Genomic DNA, 20,271 nt, shown 5'->3' on the forward strand with positions numbered 1-20,271 from the left:
GCCTCCCCCCTACACACACACACACACACACACACACACACACACACACACACACACACCAGAATGACTGGTTTTCCCTCCCTAAGGACAACTCAGATGTTCAGTCCAGAAGCTCTATTTGCTGGGTGGCCTGTGACTTCCCTAAGCCAAGGTTCCCACATTGAGGATAAGTGACATCTACCTTGGAGGGGTGTCACAGGCACATGGTGATATCAAGGCCTCTTGACTTGTTGGCACCGGATCAGTACTAGTAGGAAAGAACAACCCCAAATTCTGGGGAAATTCGGAAGCTGGGAGACAGGCTGACCTCCACCAGAACCTGAATTTGGTCAACCCAGGTCCTTTATCGTCCAGAACAGGAATTCAAGGACTCTTGCTGCTGTCCCCAGGGGCTCCCATATGTCCTTTGTTACCATGAGACGAGATAGTTTGGAGTAACCCTGCCACATTGCTGCAGAGGGCAAAACCTGAACACAGAGCCATTGGCAGCTCAGAGAGTAGCCTGTTGGGAGGTGATGTACAGTTAGGGGACATAACCTTGGCTTTTGGGAGATACCAGGGATCCCTTGAGAATGTTGGGGATGGAAGAGGCAAATGTTCATCAAATACTCACACACATGTGAAAGCATCCCCTCCCTGCCCTGGGTGAAGGAACAGGGTCGGGGAACTGATGTGAGATGCTGTGCTTTGAAGTTGGGGACCAGAGCAAATGCCCTGCCACAGGTGCTAAGCACTTTCTGCTCATCCTGGTTCATGCCTGCAGACAGGCATGGCAGGCAGGAGCATAATGCTTGGCCAGGAATGCCCAGCTCACACCAAGACCTCCCTGGGGGTTCAAGCTGGGGCAGCTCCCATCTTGTCTGAGGAAGGTGGGCAGTGACTATCCTGCCCACCCGCCCACTTCTGTTGGAATTCTGAAGAATGTATGATCCATTTCCTATCACTTTGGCCTGAACAAAGCCAGGGCCTGAAACTTCACTACATTCTTTTTTAGTGATATATCAAAGTAGGAAGATGAATACTTGTGTAGCCTCCACAGGGATTCCACTCTCTTGTCCTGGACTCAGTCTCCCCTTGTAATGCCTGGGGAAATAGCACCGGGTGTGGAGACCTGGAGCTTGTAGAGTGGGCATGGCACGGACAGGCTTGTGACAAAGAATTGAGCTAGGCAGCTGAGTGGGGCTTCGAGGAGGGCCTCCTGAGAAAGCCATTAAGAGACAGGCCTGGAAGCCACGCCTGGGGTTGGAAGTGTGTGGGTGTGTGACTCAGTAGTGCACGTTTGCTGGGCTTGTGGAGGAGGGGAAATGGGGAAGGCATGTCGTATCTCTGGCACCGAAAACATAAAAACAAAGAAGACTGGGCATTGGCCCGTGTTTGTGATCCCAACACTTGGGAGATAGAGGCCAGAGGATCAGGGGTTCAAGGGCAGACTGGGTGGGCTGCCAGAGACCCTATCTCAAATCATACAAAGAAAACATGACGCTAGCTAGCCTTAGGGGTAGGGAGTCGGGAGGCGGCAGCCCGAGTCCTCTTAGCCTGCACCTTCAGATCCTCTGCCAGCTGTGGCGGACGGAGGCACGTGGCCAGTCAAAATGCCAGAACCCAGCAGCGGGGAAGCCCGCGGGTCACCATGCCACCTGAACCTCCCAACCGCAGCAACGAGCTGGGGGCGTTACTTCTACGTCTCTGCAAGAGAGGAGGAGCCCGGTGCCCCTTTCCCTCTACAGCACCGGGGACAGCCAGCCGGTGCCCAAACTTTCCCGGGTACAGGGAGCGCGGAGGGGGTGGGGGAGGAAGGCTGGGAGGCGCCGCGGCCGGGGTTGTGACAGCTCCCAGGGCGGGCTGCGGGGCGGAGCGGCCTGGGCGGCGCCGCCCTCCAGGTGCCGGGCGGGGGCCGAGGCCAGCGCCGCTGCGGGGAGAGCAGGCCGGGCCATGACCCCCGCGGCCCGCGGCTGCAGGCGTGTCGCCTGGTGTCCCGCAAGGCCGCCAGCGTCCGCGCCCAGCGCGCCCCAGAAAGAGGTGAGTGCGCGCGCGCCGTGAGCGCCACGGCGGACGAATCGGGACATGGGAGGGACCCAGGACAGGGGACCCCAGGGCCGTAGAGACCAGGACGGTGGGGATCCCGAGGTGGGGTGGGAAGCCGGGACGGTGGAGAGATCAGGGTTGCAGAACCCGGGAGGGTAGGTATCCCAGGGTGGGGTGGAGACGCCGGGGGAGGGGCTGTGGAGACCCCCAGGTGGTGGGGACTCTAGAGTGATTGGGGGACCCTATGGCCCCAGGCGTCCCACAACTTCCCGCAGACTTCGCTGCCCAGCTCGGCTCCTTTTGGCCGCGTGCCTGGCATTGGGCGGGGGCGTGTCCCGCGCGTGGCAGCCTCAGGCCCCTCTATGCACCGGGCTTGGCTGTCAAGTTGCCAAGCAGTCGGGCGAGGTGGGGGCAGGAGGCCTCGGGAGGAACCGCTTCCCTCCACCAAGTGTTTCGAATGTATTATTGATGAGCTGCCTCGCTTAGGGGCGCCCAGCACATCAAAGCAGCTCCGCGAGACCGCAAAGGGCGACCCGCGCAAAGCAGGCACTTCTCCTGGCAGGGCTGGCCTGGGCAGACCTGGGGAGGGTGCTTATTTAAAAGAGGACCCGCAGCTTCCCTGGGGGACCCTGAAGGCAGGAGGGACTTCTGGCCTTTGCCAAGAGAACAGTGTAGCAGCATTGTAGAAGTCATTCCCGAGAGAGCATAGAAATGTCAGAACACACCTTGTTTTACAGATGAGGAAACTGAGTCCCAGGCAGCTTCTCCCGAGTGGCAAACTCTAATGTCTCTCTCCAGCCTGAGACACTTCCAGGAGGCCCTGTCTTGGGTTGTGCTACCAGCTAAGAGAACCCCTTACTTGTCCAGACCCCTTTCCTACCCAGGCCACAATGTAGACTGGTGCTGTCTAGGCCATACCCACCTCCGGTCCTGTCCTGGTCCCCTCCCCTGGGTCCAGGTCCTCTGCACAGGAGAGAGGCGGTGTATTTATGGAAAGACTTAATCCCTCCACCAGCCCCAAGGCCTGGAAAGCTGTGTCTAATCTGTCCCTGGAAGGCCTCAGCTGGTGGGCACGCACCAGGCAGGAGTGTGCGTCCCCTAGGGAGGCGTAGGTCACTCAGGAGACTCCTCGTCCGCCTCCTGGGCGGAGGACGCTGAGATGTCATTGCTTAGCCAGCAGTCGGCCTGTGCCAGACCTGTACTGGCTGTTTTCACACTCACGCCAGCCCTCTAACCAAAGCCTCTTCTTGTCCCCATTTTAAAGGCAGGCAACTGAGGCAAGGAGGTAGATAAGACCAAGTGTCAGCCCTGAGGCAGCAGGGAACGGCTCTCATCCTGGGGTGGGAAAGCTAGGCCAGGCCTGTAGAATCATGGGAAATAAACCCACCATAGAGACTGATAGAGGATAGCCCACTCAAAAGAAACCCATCATTCTCCAGGCCCCACACAGCCTTGGTTTCCTGATAGTAGTCACTAAGGTCATAGTACCCACCTCTCCTATGTCCCTGTGTTCAATCTTTCAGAAAAAAAAAAATTTTTAATTTATTTTCATGTGTACGAATGTTTTGCTTGCATGTATGTCTGCCCCATATACATGCCTAGTGCCCTTGAAGGGCACTGGATCCCGTAGAGCTGGAGTTACAGATGGTTGTGAGCTACCATGGGATGCTGGGAACAGAATCCAGGTCCTTTGCAAGAGAAATAAATACTCCTAACCACTGAGCCATCTTCCCCTCACCCCATCCCACCCTCCATGTTCAATCTTGACTGCTACAGAAACCATGAGGACACTCTCTTGCACTGTAGGCTTCATTGTTTAGCAGATGTTTTTAATGGTATGAAGAGAGAGTAGGGCATTAAGTACCACAAAGTGACCCAGAGCAGGCAGCAGGCTGGTGAGAAGCTGGGGCTAGCCCTAGGTGGGGTCTTGGTGGCTTTTGGCCTCTCTAGTTTCCTTGAGACTTTCAGGTTGGCAGGGTGGCCTTGGCGGGGAGGTACCTCAGCCAGCATCTGTTCTCAGCATGGTGCCTGGGCTGGAATTGAAAGAATTCTAATCCTGTCACACAAAGTGACCTTCCTAAGCAAGGAAGAAACCCAGATGTGAGCGTGCCCAGGGTGCTTGAAGCATGAAACTGCTGGGCTCTGCTGTGTGTGGGAGCTGGGAAACAGCTAAGGGACCAGGTTGTCCTGCCCAGCCTCCTTCAGCCTCTCAGGTAGCCAATGGTCTGACTGCTCCTGCGCAGCCTGGTCCTTAAAGGAGGGCTTTGTTAAGGAGGTCAGGCACAGTGCCACTCAGGCTGTCTTGGCAGGGTAATTCTCATCTCATGTGGGAGGTGACTGGGCAGAGACCATGGCCAGGGTGCTCCCAGTCCAACTGCCCACTTACTGTTCATTCTTCCACTCAAGACAGCTGATGTCGGAATCAGGGCTATGACTAAAGTAGCCAAGGTTCTGAAGGAGAAAGTGAAGAGGCCCAGCTCCGGCCAGTTGCAGGTCCCCACTGAACCACATGTGGGACCCAGGCATCCTGCCTTCAGCCTGGGGCCTGTCACTCCATCCCTCAGCAGCTCTAGGTTTGTGTCGCCTTCTGTGAGCAGGTGCATACCATAATGACTTCTTTTTCCTGGGTTGCAAACCTGTGAAAGCCAGGTGGTGAAGTCACTCCTGATGGACACTGGTCCACGGAAGACCTCATTGTCCACTTTGTGTCTCTTCCCCCGCCTCCTGCTTGTATTGATCAGTTGCTTGAGTTCTAAGGAAGGAGTGGCAGGAAGGTCAGGAGAACATGGGTAGGAGCTGTTCTGATTCTTCACGGACTAGGGACACACGGACTAGCCTGTTAGAGTTCAATCCATTCCAGTAATCTGTACTGAGAAGGGGGGGGGGGCTGGGCTGTGGCTCAGTGGTACAGTGGACATGCCTGCTGTGCACGAGGTTCTGGGTTCTATCCCCAGCACCACAATGAATGAATGAAGTAGACAATGAAGTAGAATGTGGGCACTGACTAGAACACTTGAGAAGTCAGCAGAGAAGGCTACAGATGGGAGGTTACGTGCCGTGGTGGGTTTCATCTGCCCCACAGCCTGCGGGTCCTCTATCCCTGAGGCTGACCACTGTCCTGTGGCCCCTGAAAGCAGAGACTGGAGTGTTGCTTCCACACCCTCAATCCTGACCAACCTCACCTGAACTTTCCTGGACAGCAACCCTCTGCCCCTGGCACACACTCTGCCCAGACGTGGTCAGCAGGCACTGTGACCTCGTAGCTGGCTTATTCCATCACTGCTTCCTGTTGTGTGCCCAGCTGGCCAAGTAGGGGCCTGGCCACATGTGGCCGGGACAGTGACATCCGTCGCCCTTCTCTGAGTGCTCTCCTCTCTTCACAGGCCTGCAGAGGCGACGCCATGGGGCTGAAGCCCTCCTGTCTGAAAGGTAAGACAGTGGGGGTGCTGGGGCAAGGGGACTGGGGGAGCAGGGAAGGAGGAGCTGGGCTGGAGATAGTGTGGGATGACCCAGAGGCCTGGGATGCTGGTCCAGACTGATGGGTCCCCGTCTGTAAAGGCAGACCATATATACAGTAGGTACTCTATAAATGCTTACTCTGCCTCTGTGAGCCCCTCCAGGCCTTCCTTCACCAGAGGTTGGTACCCAAAGGCTTCAACTTCCTACTCAGAGGGGAAGTCCCAGAAAAAGAGGGTACCTGGGAAGGGGGAAGGAAGCCTGAGCAAGAAGCCAGGCATAGCTTGGGGAATTGCTTCCCAGGACACCCTGGATGCCTGCCCTCACCCAGGCAAGAGGTCAGCTTGGCTAGGACTGAGAGAGAAAAAAAGGCCATCAAAAAGTTCTAGAAGGTGGGGGGCTGGAGAGATGGCTCAGCAGTTAAGAGCACAGACTGCTCTTCCAGAGGACCCAGGTTCAATTCCCAGCACCCACGTGGCAGCTAAAAACTGTCTCTAACTCCAAGATCTGACACCCTCACGTAGACATATTTGGAGGCAAAACACCAATGCAAATAAAATAAAAATAAATAGTTTTAAAAAAAAAAAAAGTTCTAGAAGGGTGCAGAATCAGTGAGTGGTATTGGTGGAGGCAGCACAGACCTCTTCTGGTATCCAGAGGGAACCTGAGGCATTATGGCCCCTGTGGGAGACACCTGAACCTTCTGATGTCCCCCTGTGACACAGGCATGGTCCCCACCCTCATCTTCCAGCCCTGAGGTCCAGGCCTGCCCTGGACAGCCCTGCAAGGTAACAGAGGCCCACCCCCAACTGCTTGTTGGCATCCAGCTTGCTGTGACTCCATCTGTCTCCACAGCTCTCCCAGGCTGCAGGAGCCATCCCAGTCTTAGTTCTCACTGCCTAGGGTGTTTCCTTTTCTTTTCTTTTTTTCTTTGTTGCTGTTGTTTTTTGAGACAGGGTTTTCAACAGTCCTGGCTGTCCTGGAACTCACTCTGTAGACCAGGCTGGCCTCGAACTCACAGAGATCCACCTACCTCTGCCTTCCAAGTGCTGGGATTAAAGGCGTGCACCACAACACCCAGCCCAGTGTGTTTTTCTTGATGGCCACTGCCAAACACGTACTCACTACCCCACATGCTGAACCACTAGCCTGAACTCTCCTCCCTGCCCACCCCAGGCTCCCCTCCTCAGCCTTCTCAAGCACTTCTGCCCTCCAAGATCAGCCTGCTCAGAGTCTCGTGTTCCCCAACCTGCTCAAAGCTCTGGAGACCTGATTTCCTTGTTCATAAAGTGGGGTCATGACATGGCATGGCTGTGGTGTTCAGGAGTGCCAGGCTCCCAGCGCTCAGGTTGTCCCTGGAGTGCAACTCCTGTGATTATCTCATCCCCATTCCCTTCTGTTTCCTGGGCTTTCCAGCCCCTACTCCGAGGTCTTAGGAGACTTGAGGTCTCTGGGTACAGCTAAGGCATTGATTGCAGTTCACATGAACAAGATGAACTTCCAGGAAGACAGATAGAACCTTCCCCCCAGGAGAAATGGAAAGGCTGGGAAGGAGTGGGTGGATGTCTCCTGAGCTTCTTCTTACTTTTTGTGGGGGGTGGAGTGGGAGAGGGGCAGATATAGGACAGCATCTGATTGGCCCAACTGAGGTCTTGCACCTTGGCCTGGGAGGGTGGGGCATCTTGACTGACAGCTCCACCAGAACTTGTAGCAAGGGGGGCACTGTGCAGCTTGCAGGATGGCCCAGATGTTGGAGGAGCAGTCAGCCCTCACCACACTCCAGGGCTGGCTTTCTCTAAGACCCCAGGCTCCCAGGAGCAGGTGAAAGTGCCCATGTGTGGGAGTGGCTGAACGTGGGGCAGCTGGTGGCAGGGTGGTTAAAGCCTGAGTGGGTCCTTCTCTTGCTGTGGCCATGAGTCTTAGCCTCATCGTGGCTGTGGCTCCTCTATCTCTGTAGCTGTGAATTCACGTGTCTCTACTGTGTTTGTGGGTCCTCCTAGTGGCCCACACAAAGCATCTCTGTGATGTCACTTTTCTGTATCCATGTAGAATGGAGAGTTTACCTGGTGACTAGTGAGTGCACAGTTTGGGAATATGCCAGTGAGTGCAGTTTATGGATATACCAGTGAGTTCACAGTTTATGGATATACCAGTGAGTGCACAGTTTGGGGATATACCAGTGAGTTCACAGTTTATGGGTATACCAGTGAGTGCACAGTTTGGGGATGTACCAGTGAGTGCACAGTTTAGAGATACACCAGTGAGTGCACAGTTTGGGGATATACCAGTGAGTGCACAGTTTGGGGATGTACCAGTGAGTGCACAGTTTGGGGATATGCCAGTGAGTGCACAGTTTGGGGATATACCAGTGAGTGCACAGTTTGGGGATATACCAGTGAGTGCACAGTTTAGGGATATGCCAATGAGTGCACAATTTAGTGCCACTGTGGGGTCAGTGCCCCTGACATCCTGTACTTACTTCTCTACAGTATCAACAGCTCTAAGGTCTTGTATATGTGGGCCCCAGGGTTCTTAGAGATTCTAGTGCTCAAATGCAGGGTATAGTCAGACTTTTCTTTGGGCCTCCAGTTCACAAATAACAACATGAAGACTTATTATTAATTATGAAAGCTTGGCCTTAGCTCAGGCTTTTTCCCAACTAGCTCTTATAACTTAACCTGTTTTTATTGATCTATGTTCTGCCACATGGCTCGGTTACCTCTCCTCTGTCTGACTTCTTCAGTGTCTTGCTGGTGCCTCTTGCACACTAGATTGATCCTGAGTTCCTCTTCCTCCCTGGAAGTCCCACCTATTCTATCCTGCCTAGCTATTGACCATTCAGCTCTTTATTAAACCAATCACAGTAACACATCTTTACACAGTGTAAACAAAAATTCCACAACAGCATGGACCAGGGTTTTTTTTTTTTTTTTTTTTTTCTGGCTTTGTTCACTGAGCATCGCATTTTCCAGGCTCTGTGCATTTTCCAGGCTCTGTTGTGGCAAGTGTCTGTATGTCATAGGACTGAGGAGTGTTGAGAATGAGGTGCCGGGGCTGGAGAGATGGCTCAGTGGTTAAGAGCACTGTCTGTTCCTCCAGAGGACCTGGGTTCAATTCCCAGCACCTACATGGCAGCTCACAACTATCTGTAACTCCAATTCCAGGATACCCAGCACTCTCATACATACATATAGGCAAAACACCAATGCACATAACTTAAAAAAAAAAAAAAGAAAGAAAGAATGAGATGCCAGTCTATGACAGCTAGGAAGATAGAAAGGGTTGGGACAGAGGCCAGGGTCCTAATATACACCTCAAAGGCATGTCCCCAATGAACTAACTTCCTATTGGGCTTGCTTTTTACAACTATTCCCATGGTCTAGGGACCAGGACTATGACACATGGGCCTTTTAGGACATTTAAGATCAAACTAGGTGGGGCTGAAGAGATGGCTCAGAGGTTAAGAGTACTCACTGCTCTTCCAGAGGTCCTGAGTTCAATTCCCAGCAACCACATGGTGGTTCACAACCATCTGTAATGAGATCTGGTGCCCTCTTCTGACCTACAGTCATACATGCTGTATACATAATAAATAAATCTTTATTTAAAAAAAAATCAAACTAGGCATTTACCTGTAATCTCATCATTCATGAGGCTTAGGCAGGAGGATTTCTGCAAGTTTGAAGCCAGCCTGGGCAACATAGTGAGTCCTAGGCCAGTTTGGGCTACACTGTCACCCTATCTCAACAAAAAAGCAGTAGACTTGTGGTCCAGCAGGATGGGACATGTTTTCTTTTTCTCCCAGCCATCAGTGGAGTCTTGCCTAGTTATATCAGGATGTCCAAGATGGTTCAACCTGGGACATAGACTAATTCCCCCAACAGGATACACCTCTATCGTGCCCCACCACAAGCCAAAAAGCCACACTGGTTGCCAAGGGCCCCTTCAAGGCGTCACCTCTTGCAGTTTTTCTTGTATGCTTTGAGTGTGTCTGCCTCAGCCACCCAGCCTTGGTCCCTGGAGATAATGAAGCCAAGAATGACCTACCAGACCTACCAGCGCAGACCTTCCTCCACAGTAGAGCCTAGTTACACACACACACACACACACACACACACACACACACACACACACACGAGTGATGTTGTCCCATTGGCCTAGTCATGACTCAGTTTCCTGTGTGGCCTGCTCCAGCACAGCCACAGGATTGGCTCTGTGTGGTACTGTATGTTGTCTGTTTTGTTTCCTTGAGATACTGTCTCATGTAGCCCAGGCTAGCCTCAAGCTCTATGTAGCCAAGGATGACTTTGAGTTCTATACTGTTGCTTTAATAGGTAAGCCATTGGATATTTGGGCATTATGGTGATGATGATGATGATGATGATGATGATGATGATGATGATGATTTGTTTGGAATAAATCTCAGGAATCAGAATGATCAAATGGCTGTTTTATTTGGGGGCTTAGCCTAGGAAAGGCTTTTTTCTGTGAATTCTACATGGACTAAATCATTTGTCTCCAAGACAAGGAGACTGAAGCCCAGAGAGGAAGTCCGGCTTCCCTGGGGTCACACAGCTTGGGCCCAGGCAGTATTTGCATTCTTCCAGAAGCCTTGCTCTAGCCACTCCACCATCTGCCTCCATCCTCACGCAGTCCTCTTCTGTCTTCTATGTGCTCAGGCAGCTGCCCTCTCATCATTTGTTCCTCTTCGCTTCTGAGTGCGCAGGTGCTGGGCTCAGTCACCCGGTTCCAGGACGCTGTCTCTGTGAGGTTCTCAGTCTGATTAAACCTTCAAACACCTTGTTCTAACAAGGCTGGATTCACCCTGGAGCCAGTTCATCCCTAGAGGTGGGGGAGTGCTGCTGTCACTCATGGGGCAACAGGCAAGGACCCAGCCGGGACCTCCCTGGATCCTCTGTCCCTCCATCCCCAAGACTGCCCCTGGGACTCAGCTGTTTCTAGTTTATCTTCCTTGTAACATTCCCAGCTCCAGGCTACGGTCAGGGCTCCAGATCAGCTCTGCTCCTTATCCAGAGCGTGCACACAGCACAGAGCAGCTAACTCTCCAGTGTATAGCACAACATCCCGCCACCCCAGAGCCTGGCTCAGCTTAGCACTCCAAACTCATTTCCCGTGAATCCCCATGACAGGACGCCCCTGTGTGTGTCTCTGGGCTTAGAATTTTCAGGGAAAAGTGAGACATCCTCCACCCAGCCACACCATGGCTTGAGAATCATCTAGAGAATTCTACTGAGTTGCACATGTGGATTCTCCTGAGGGTTCACCAGCTGAGAGCACCGTCCCCTTAGAGGCCAGGACACTCAGAAATTTGTAGCTGTCATGGTGGCAGATCCTGGAGGCAGAAGGATGGTGGGCTAGAGGTTAGCCTGGCCTACACAGTGAACCCTTGTTTTTAAAAATATAAATTTTGGGGCCTGGAAAGATGGCTCAGTGGCACTGACTACTCTCCCAAAGGATGCAGGTTCAAATCCCAGCACCCACATGGCAGCTCACAACTATCTGGAACTCAAAGATCTGACCTGTAGGCAAAACACCAATGCACATAAAATAAAAAAGTAAATAAATTAAAAAAAATTTTTTAAAGAAAAAAATATATAAATTTTGGGCTGCCAAGATGACTCAGCAGTTAAGAGCACCTGTTCTTGCCAAGGGCTCGGGTTTGATTCCCAGTACTCCCACGGTGGCTCACAATTGTCCATAACTTCAGTCCCAGGGATCCAACATTGTCTTCTGCTGCATGCCAACACAGACCTATGTGCAAGCAAAATACTCGCACACATAAAATAGATAAATATTCTTTGAAGAGATAATATATTTTTTAAAGACTTTTGTTTGTTTGTTTGTTTGTTTGTCCAGACAGGGTTTCTCTATGTAACAGCTGTGGCTGTCCTGGAACTGGCTTTATAGACCAGGCTGACCTTGAACTTAAAGAGATCCACCTGTCTCTGCCTCCCGAGTGCTGAGATTAAAGGTGTACGCCACCACCTCCTGGCTAAGATTCATTTTTAAGTATGTGTATGTGTGTGGGTATGCACACGTGAGTTCAGGTGAGGCCGGAAGAGGGTGTCAGAGTCCCCAGAACTAGAACTACAGGTGGTTGTGAGCTGCCTGATGTGGGTGCCGGGAACCACACTCAGGTCTCAGGCCCTCTGCAGGAGCAGCAAATGCTTCTGATCACTGCGCTATCTCCCCAGCCTCCATCCCCAGATATTAATTTCTCAGTGGCACAGTTTGGACCGTACAGTGCTGCCTACCTCAGTGACCCCTGCTTCCCACACCTGTTCTTCCCCACAGTCTGATTGCCGCCACTTTGTCTCCTTCTGCCTCAGGGCCTTTGCACCAGCTGCTCCCTCTGCCTGAGATACAACTCTCCATACTCAGGGTGGCTCCAGTCCAGTCCAAACTAATGTTGGGGTCACTCATGGCTCCTCAGCTTCTTTCCTGTACCCCCTTCCTCTGTCAGCCTAGGCTGTATGTTCACATAGCCGTCCATGGTTGCCTCCGCTCAGGGTTCCCGCACAGTGATGGTACATAGTGGACACTCAGTATGCTTGTTGGTAAAAGAAACCCTGCCCCTTTACCATCCTGGTGTGGGCTCTACTCCCAAAGCAGGCATTCAGCCTCCTGGAGTCCCATGTGTATCTAGCTTCTTTGGGGACTCAGATACACCCGATCCCTACCCCATGGTAGTGGCATTGCCAGGCATTGAGGTTGGGGACTCCCCTTGAAAGCTGGAGCCCATTTTATAGATGGGGACATTACAAGCCAGGAGGTCAAGGACACAGTACAGTAGAGATGGGAGGTGACTTAGGAGGGCTGAACAGGGTCCCCCTCAGGTAAGCATCACAGACTGTAGGGTCCTTGCTTTTTTGGACATGAGGTCCATGTATTAGCTGAGGATCTTTGATGAGCTCACACTTGATTTGAGGGGCTCTATCTAAACTCTAAACCCAGTGATTGGCGTCTTCATGGACAGAGAGACATGGGCAGATGGCCATGAGAAGTGTCAGCAGAGCCTGTGCTACTTGGAACCAGGGAGGCAGGAAAGAGTCACTCTTGGGGCCTCCCGAGGGCTCCTGGCCCCAAACACCACCTCCATGGCAGGCTATTGGTCTCCAGAGCTGTGGGGCATAAAGTCCCACTGTCTCAAGTCACGCTGTTTGTGGCCATTTGTTAAGCAAGCTCCAGGACACTTGCCCATGCTGGAGGAGATAGACAGAGGTTAGCCCAAGTGGCTGATGGAGCCCAATCCATCAACACAAAGTTGGTCGGCCAGTCTCTGTGTCCTCCTGGGAGCTTAGAAAGAAGGGGGTGAGGAGGGCTGTACCTCCATTGTCACAACTCCTAAGGTAGTGGTTCTCAACTTGTGAGTCACAGGGGTCCCCAAAGATAGTCAGAAAATACAGATATTTATATTATGATGGATAACAGTAGCAAAATTAAAGTTAGGAAGTAGCAACAAAAAGAATTTTATGGGGGCAGTCACCGCAACATGAATAAGTGTATTAAAGGATCGCAGCATTAGGAAGGTTGAGAATCACTGTCCTAAGGGAGCAGGAGAGTAGAATGGCCTCCAGAGAGAGTCAGATTCAGCTTTTGGAAATGCGTGCCTTTTAGCTCTGAAAGCCAACTCTAAGACTCCAGAAGAGGAAGGGAAGAGGGAGGGCCAACACCAGCCCCACTATCACCCACCCCTAACTCTGGCCTGCTCATTAAAGTCCCCTCTAGACCACCAGCTAACAGGAGCCCCCTAGGCTAGCAATTAGACCCCAAGACCTGACAACTAGGTCAGTGTACTGACCTGTGGGTCAGTAGAATAAATAAAGTACCTTCATTTCTTCTAGCCCCCCCCCTTTTTTTTGCTCAAGGGATCCCCAGATGGTCGGGTACCCCACTCAGAACTTTCTAGCCCAGGGATGCAAAGTTTTGACACATATGAGAGCCATCCAGAGTGTCTCAGGGGGTCTGTAGCAATATGGCCTCCAGGATGGGTCAGGTGTTGTGTGCTGGGTCCCAACTATCCCCATTATAAACAATAATTTATTAGTTTCCATAATCAGATCTATGTAGATTTGACCTTACAGGCTTAGTACAGTGTGCTACTCTGTACAAACAGCAAAAATATTCAGTGGTCTGGTCCAAAAAGCCTATTGATTTCTCCACAGTGGTAAATTGGGGTACTTGTTTTCCAAAACTGACAGCATAGCCAAAGTCTTCAAAATGCAAATTATATGTGTATGTATGTCTTTATTTGTGTATGGCCGGGCATGGGGGCACACACCTTTAAGCCCAGCACTCAGGAGGCAGAGGCAGGCAGATCTCTGTGAGTTTGAGGCCAGCCCGGTGTGTGTATATATGTATTTATATGTGTATATATATTTCTATAAAAAGGCTGGTACCGGGGCTGTAGTTTAGTTGGCAACCCCAGCATTCAGCAGGTGGAGGCAGGAGGATCAGAAGTTCAAGGTCATCTTCAGCCATATAGAAAGTTCTAGGCCACCCAGGGCAGTCAACACAGGGACCTAAAGGCTGAGCCAGATCTCCTTCTGGAACCTTCTGTACAGAGCCTGCCTGGGCAGCTCCAACCCAGGCTGAGCTCTGAGTGTGCTGATCTTGAAAGCCTGTTTGAAATTCGGGGGTGTGTGATGATTGATCCAGCTCCATTCTGTGCCCCGGGCATGTCCAGCTCCCTGCCCTGCTCCAGGACTTAGCCCTCTTGTGTCCCTTGTCACTAGTGCTTAGGCTAAGCCTCAGCCACACCCGATATCCTCAGGAATTAGGGCAGCAGCCCCAGTAGGTGGGATCAGATGCCCTCCCTAATCGCCTGTGCCTCCCCCGCCCCTGCGCTGCCTGAGCCACTTAATGAGGACCCCCCGGCTTGAAGCCACGCACTCAGGACTCAGAAGTCAGCACTCCACTGCCTGCTTACCTGCTCAGACACAACCAGGGTCAGGAGGCTGGCCAGCCTGCTCCTCCCCAGCCCACCTTGCTCCTCCCCCCATTTTTAAAGAATATGTTTGGCCAAGCGTGGTGGCACAAGCCTTTAATGCCAGCACTCTGAGGTGAGGCAGAGCTGGTAGTTGGACAGGGGTAGTTTGAGACCAGCGGGAGCCACACAGAGAAACACTGTCTGGAAAAGAATATTCTCTCTGTATCCCTTAACAGTTCGATGCGTGTACACAGTGTGTCACGGATCTATCCAGGGCTCTGCGATGCCACTCCCCCAGCATGCCCCTAACACCTTAGCGTTCTGTTAAAGCACACTGGGTCCTTGATATTTTCAGGGCTTTGACAAGGGACCCCTGGCAGCGGTCCCTGGTACCCCCTGCCCCCATCCACCACACGGCATATGGAAGTGCCGACAGGCACGTTTTTTTGTCCCTCATTTTGCCAATCTGCTGGTGGAGAAAGCCTTCTTCCTGGAAACTTGGTTTTGTTTTCTTTCTTTTTTGATGAGAGTTGAGTCTAGGTAGGCCTCCAACTCACAATCCTCCTGCCTCAGTTTCTTGAGTGCTCTGAGTCTGTTCCCTGCTCAAAGAGGGCAGGATGCTTCCTCAAAACACAGAGCCAGTGGAGGGCACTCCGGGGGAATGGGGCCCCCTGTGTGAGAGGTGCTGTACTCCTCATGTGGCCCCATCCTTCCAGGTGTGTGATAGGCTGTGGGGGAGGGGGGACCGGCAGGAAACCAGCAGCCATCAGGTAACTGTTCCAGGCCATGAACACATTCTAGGCCATTACCAAGAACAATCACACACACACACATGAAATTTTCTTGAGACATAGCTGAATATACAACTTATTTTGTAGCCCAGGATAGCCTCAAATTCAACAACCATCCCCCTGCCTCAGCCTCCCAAATACTGGGATTATACAGATCACACCTGTGATCCTCAACTGACGTTGATTGTGTGTGCCTGTGCCTGTGTGTGTGCGTGTGCCCAGGTTCAGAGACAAACCCCACAGAATGGAGTATGGTGATTCACGCTGTCTTCTCAGCATGCAGGAGGCAGAGGCAGGAAACTCAAGACCCTGAGCAAGACCTTACCTCAAGAAATAAACAAACTGGGCGGTGGTGGCGCACGCCTTTAATCCCAGCACTCAGGAGGCAGAGGCAGGTGGATTTCAGTGAGTTCAAGGCCAGCCTGGGCTACAGAGTGAGTTCCAGGACAGCCAGGGCTACACAGAGAGAGACCCTGTCTCAAAAAAAAAAAAAAAAGAAAAAAAGAAAAAAAAAAAAAAAAGAAAAAGAAAAAGAAAGAAAGACAAACAAATGAAATGAAACAGAACAATTCTCCTGCCTCACCCTCCCAAGTACTAGGAAGACAAGTGCTGTTCATCCAGGGATGACAGATGTGTGCCATGAGTCCGGCTTTGTTTATTTCCTGTGGCTTCTTAGGGTCACCCCCAGAGGGCGGCTTCCTATGTTCATTTTAGGGTTGACAGGCTGAGGGCCAGCGCTGACCAGTGACCAGTCCAGGCTGGACCCTGTTTTCTGCACTGAACCCTTGCTCTCCACAGCTGAGGCCCCAGCAGCCTTCCGTGGGGGCCTGCAAGGTGGCAGGGACTGGCTGCTGGATGTGCAGGGTGCCCTCAGCCTGAACTGCCTGGCAGCCTCGTCACAGGCTCCTCTCAGTACGAGCTCCAGCTGCAAGTCCCTGACGCAAGCAGGAGCTTTTCCCTTAATTGAGAAGAGATTTAAAACCATCTCTGTTGGGCCCAGGCTGCCGTGAAAAAGGTAAAAACTAAGAGCGCCGTCGGCCATCACCGAATCTGTAGCAACACTAGGCTTTCCCTATGGCTGGAATTATAAACAGAGGGCGAAGGGAAATGAAGACATGTCTGGATCCCTGGCAGGCCTTTGCCCTTGTGTTGTGAACGATTCTCAGCATTCCCTGCCCCTGCTCAGCCCCTGCACCCTGCCCCAGTGCCCTCTTCTCTGTCCCCCCCAAAGCTCTGATTGTCTCCTCCCCACCCCCCACCCCACCCCCAGCAGCCTCCTGAGCTCTCACCATCCCCCCCCTCTCCAGCCACCAGTGGCCTGTTGTTTGTCCTTGTCCCTCTGTGACCAGACTCTGAGTTTCTGTGCCTGTGTCTTCAGGACCCAACATCAGATCCGTGTGACTTCCCTGTATCTTAGCATGGCGGACCCCACCTAGTGAAGTATTCAGCTACCCCGGTCAGTCCCTTCTCTCCCCAAGCAGAGCCTGTAATCCTTGAGGCCCACTGGCTGGGAAGAGTAATCCCAGCATCCCACAGGGAGATGCATGAGTGAGAGGTCCCTTGGCAGTGGCGTTTTGTAAAAAGGGGGTGAAGTGAGCACATAGATCAGGAGGCTCGCTGGCTTTTATTCTGACGTAGGCAGGGGCTGTGGCTCACCCCATCCGTGGGAGCTCTCCTCATACTCGGACTAATTAGCACAATTGGTTGCCTAACTGGCACAAAGGGGAAGCATGTGATAGAGACCTTCAGGAAGGGCCAGGGTTTGGGAAACAAGCATAAGGTGGGGGAGGGGGGTTTATGGAATATTGGCTAGCTACCTTTGATGGAAAAACATTTCTCACTCCGTTTCTGTTGCTGGAACCTGGCGTCGGAGGCAGGGAAGGCTCTGTGGGCAAGCAGAGCAACATCTGTGGGGTCATTTTGATCCCAGTTGTGTGCCCAGCACGTGGAGCACTACCTGGTACACACACACAGTGGGTACACAGACAGTGCCTGCTGTCAGGGCCTGAGCTCCTCCAGGGCCAGGGCTGGGCTCGGCCCTTTATTCAGAAGTGGGTCACAGAAGCCTGGCGCAACAAGTGGCCAGCCCTGGCCAAGAGAGGCCTCTTTCCCAAGTCCATGGCTATCCAACAAGAGAGGAAAAGGTGACCCCTGGGTGCCATGCGGAGACTGAGCCCCGTTCCTCCTGCCTCCACCTCCTGAGTACTGGACTGCAGGTGTTCACCACACCACGTGGTGCTGGGGCTAGGCTCAGGCTTTGTGCACACTGGGCGAGCCCTCTACCTGCTAGGCCACATTGCCAGCTCCTAGAACCAGGAATATCCTGTCTAGCACCCACCCCAGCTGTATCCAGAGAATGGCAGAGCCCCTACACGTCGGTGGCGCTGCATACCAAGCGTCTGATATTGGTTGGTTTGGATTAAGTGCTAAGGAATAAACCGCCTGGCTGGTGTTCCTGGAAGGTGCATTAGGAGGCCAGCTCTGGGGCTACTCACTTGAGTGGCCTGGGATAGAGTTAATGGCTGACAGTCTAGCTCAGTGGTTTCTTAGCGTCCCTGATGCTGCGGCCCTTTAATACAGGTCCTCATGTTGCAGTGACCCCCAACCAGAAAACTGTTCTCGTTGCTACTTCATGACTGTAATTTTCCTACATATTGTTATGAATTGTAATATAAATATCTGTTTTTCGATGGTCTTAGGCAATTCCTGTGAAAGGGTCATTTGACCTGGGGTCTCTACCTACAAGTTGAGAACCGCTGGTCTAGCCTGTCTGTGGGGTCATTATGTACTCCCAGCAGGGGAGAAGACAGAGGCTGAAACAGGTGGGGGCCATTGCCCGGTAGACTGAGACCCAGCTGTCAGTCTGGCTCATGCTGTACTGGGTTAAGCAGATTGGTTGGGGCTCCTTGTGTGTGAAAGTTGCTTTTTCGGTGGAAAGGCTATTGGGCAGGCTCCTAACAGAGGCAGATTGCTGTTTTACAATGAGCCAGTAGAGGGCACCTGTGAGCCATAATGCCTGCTCAGGGCCAGAACTTGCCTTTGGCGGCAGCCTGACTCTGTTAAGGCCTTGGGAAGACTGGGGAATACTGAGGGTGAGTAGGGAACCTTGCCCTGCACCTAGGACCCTGGGGTGTCCTAGGAAGAGGCTAGATGTGGGGTCATGGGCATGAGCTCACATGACCCAGAGCTTTAAAAGAACGAGAAACGGGGGCTGAGGCAGGAATGGTTAGAGCCACAAGAGGCCGTGGCCTCTCTAGACTGGCTATGACCCTAGCTCCCTCTGTGGTGTGAGGATGGAGACGGGGAATTCAGGCTCTGCTCACCTCGGCTGGGGAGGCTGCACCAGGAGGCTGGCCGGCTTGGTGGGGAGATAGCAGCCAGCTTCGTGTCCCCCAGGTCCTTGCCAGGGGGATTGCTGCAGGCCATGTCATCCACACGTGTGTATGAGCTCTATGAGCTCCATATTTTACAGCCAGGGAGATCAAGGCTCAGAGAGCCAAGCCATGCATTTCCACAGTCACTCTAGTTCAAGGGTTCCCAACCCTGACTGTGAATCTCCAGGAAGCTTTATAAACAGTCAGTGCCCAGCTCAGAGCAGAGAAGCAGCCCCTTTGTGTGGGGGGGTGGGGGTGGGGGGTGGGAGACATGAGGAAGAAAGCTGGGTGGGGTGCACACCTGCAATCCTAGCACTTGAGAGCTGGAGGCAGGAGGATCAGGAGTTCAAGGCCAGCCTTGGCTATGGGAAGCCCTGGCTCAAAATCAAAAGAAACCTCTCAGAGAATCCCCACAGGCCGCCCTGGGCGTCGGCACAGCCACAGCCAGCAGAGGGCAGGGCTAGTTCTCAGCCCATCCTTGCCGGGCTGTGTATGACCGGGTCTGAGTTCTGCTTCTCTGAAGGCAGCTTAGGCTGGGTCTGTGGAGACTGAGGTGGTGCATAGAAGGATGCTCAGGATGGGGGACCCCAACACTTGGCACAGCCCAGGATGGCCTCCTTCCCAGACGCCAGGCCTAGGCCACGCCTGGATCCCTGGTCTGTGCCCTGCCTCACCTGTCCCTCTGGAAACAGGCTTCTAATCGCCCGAGGCAGTCACGGAATTGACAGATGACAGCTCTGGCCCCCAGGGTGGCTGGCATTTGTTTGTTTAATCTTCACCGTTGCCTAATCCTCCTGAGAGCTTTTGTGCCTGCCCAGAGGCCACAAGGCTGCACCAGAGCTGAGGGGCCGGGAACCTGCCGCTCCCCTCTCCCTTCTTCCTTCCCTCCTCCCAGTCTCCCTCCCTCTTCCCTGTTTACTCCCGCTCTGCTCTTCGCTCTTCTCCTCCTCCCTTCTCCCTGCCTCCCTCCTCTCTGCCTCCAGCATCTCTCCTGGGCTCACTGAACGCCAGATACTTCCCGCTTAAGCTGTGGGCTCTGCCCTCACATTCCAGACCCTGCTGGTGAAGTGTGATCCGTCACTTCTGTGGGGGTGAGAAAGGGGTTCTAGTGTGAGTGGGAGGCTCCTCTGTCACTGTGGGGTGACCAGCACCTCCTTTGGTTGAGGTTTCTGGGAGCAGCAGGGTCAGGACTGACAGGACAGAGCCCGATCCCCCAGCCCCTGGCTGTTCCAAGTCCCTTCCTTCAATCACATACAAATGGCCCAGGTGCACACACTGCCCACATGGCCAGGCTGTGTTTTCAGATTTAAGGTTGGTATGAACATGCCCAGGCTGGGAGACTCTGTTGGCCCATTGGGACATCAGACTCGTCCTAGACCCACTTCCCGGGGATTATCCTGGGTGTGAGGCAGCAGGGACTGGCCAGCCACAAGCACTCATCCGGGACCTGTTGGCTGCCTATCAATAGAACTGTATCAGGATGGGCTCCCGCCCTGTCATCCCTGTAGGTTCTTGGCGGCCAACACACCACAGGGGCAGAGAGCTGTAGGTGACGGCTTGCTGCAGACGTAGTTCTGCAGGGCTCTGCAGGGAGCTGTGTGCTCCATAATTCATGATCGCCAGGACAGAAAGCATCGGTGCTGGGAGTCATCCAGTCTCTGGCTTAGCGACCCTG

The 20,271-nt window shown here is 53.1% G+C and overlaps 1 protein-coding gene across 1 annotated transcript in view; it reads left to right on the plus strand.

Annotated features, from left to right (window-relative positions):
* Positions 1-1,918: 1,918 nt before the first annotated feature.
* The window catches only part of C5H16orf74 (chromosome 5 C16orf74 homolog), a 23,508-nt gene continuing 5,155 nt past the window's right edge, over positions 1,919-20,271 (plus strand). Inside the window, exons 1-2 of the mRNA XM_059263910.1 lie at positions 1,919-2,019; positions 5,409-5,454. Of these exons, the coding sequence (XP_059119893.1) occupies positions 1,933-2,019; positions 5,409-5,454 (133 nt within the window). The 5' untranslated portion in view covers positions 1,919-1,932. The remainder of the gene's footprint in view (positions 2,020-5,408; positions 5,455-20,271) is intronic.

The sequence above is a fragment of the Peromyscus eremicus genome, chromosome 5, assembly GCF_949786415.1.
Source record: "Peromyscus eremicus chromosome 5, PerEre_H2_v1, whole genome shotgun sequence".
NCBI classification, from domain to species: Eukaryota; Metazoa; Chordata; class Mammalia; order Rodentia; family Cricetidae; genus Peromyscus; species Peromyscus eremicus.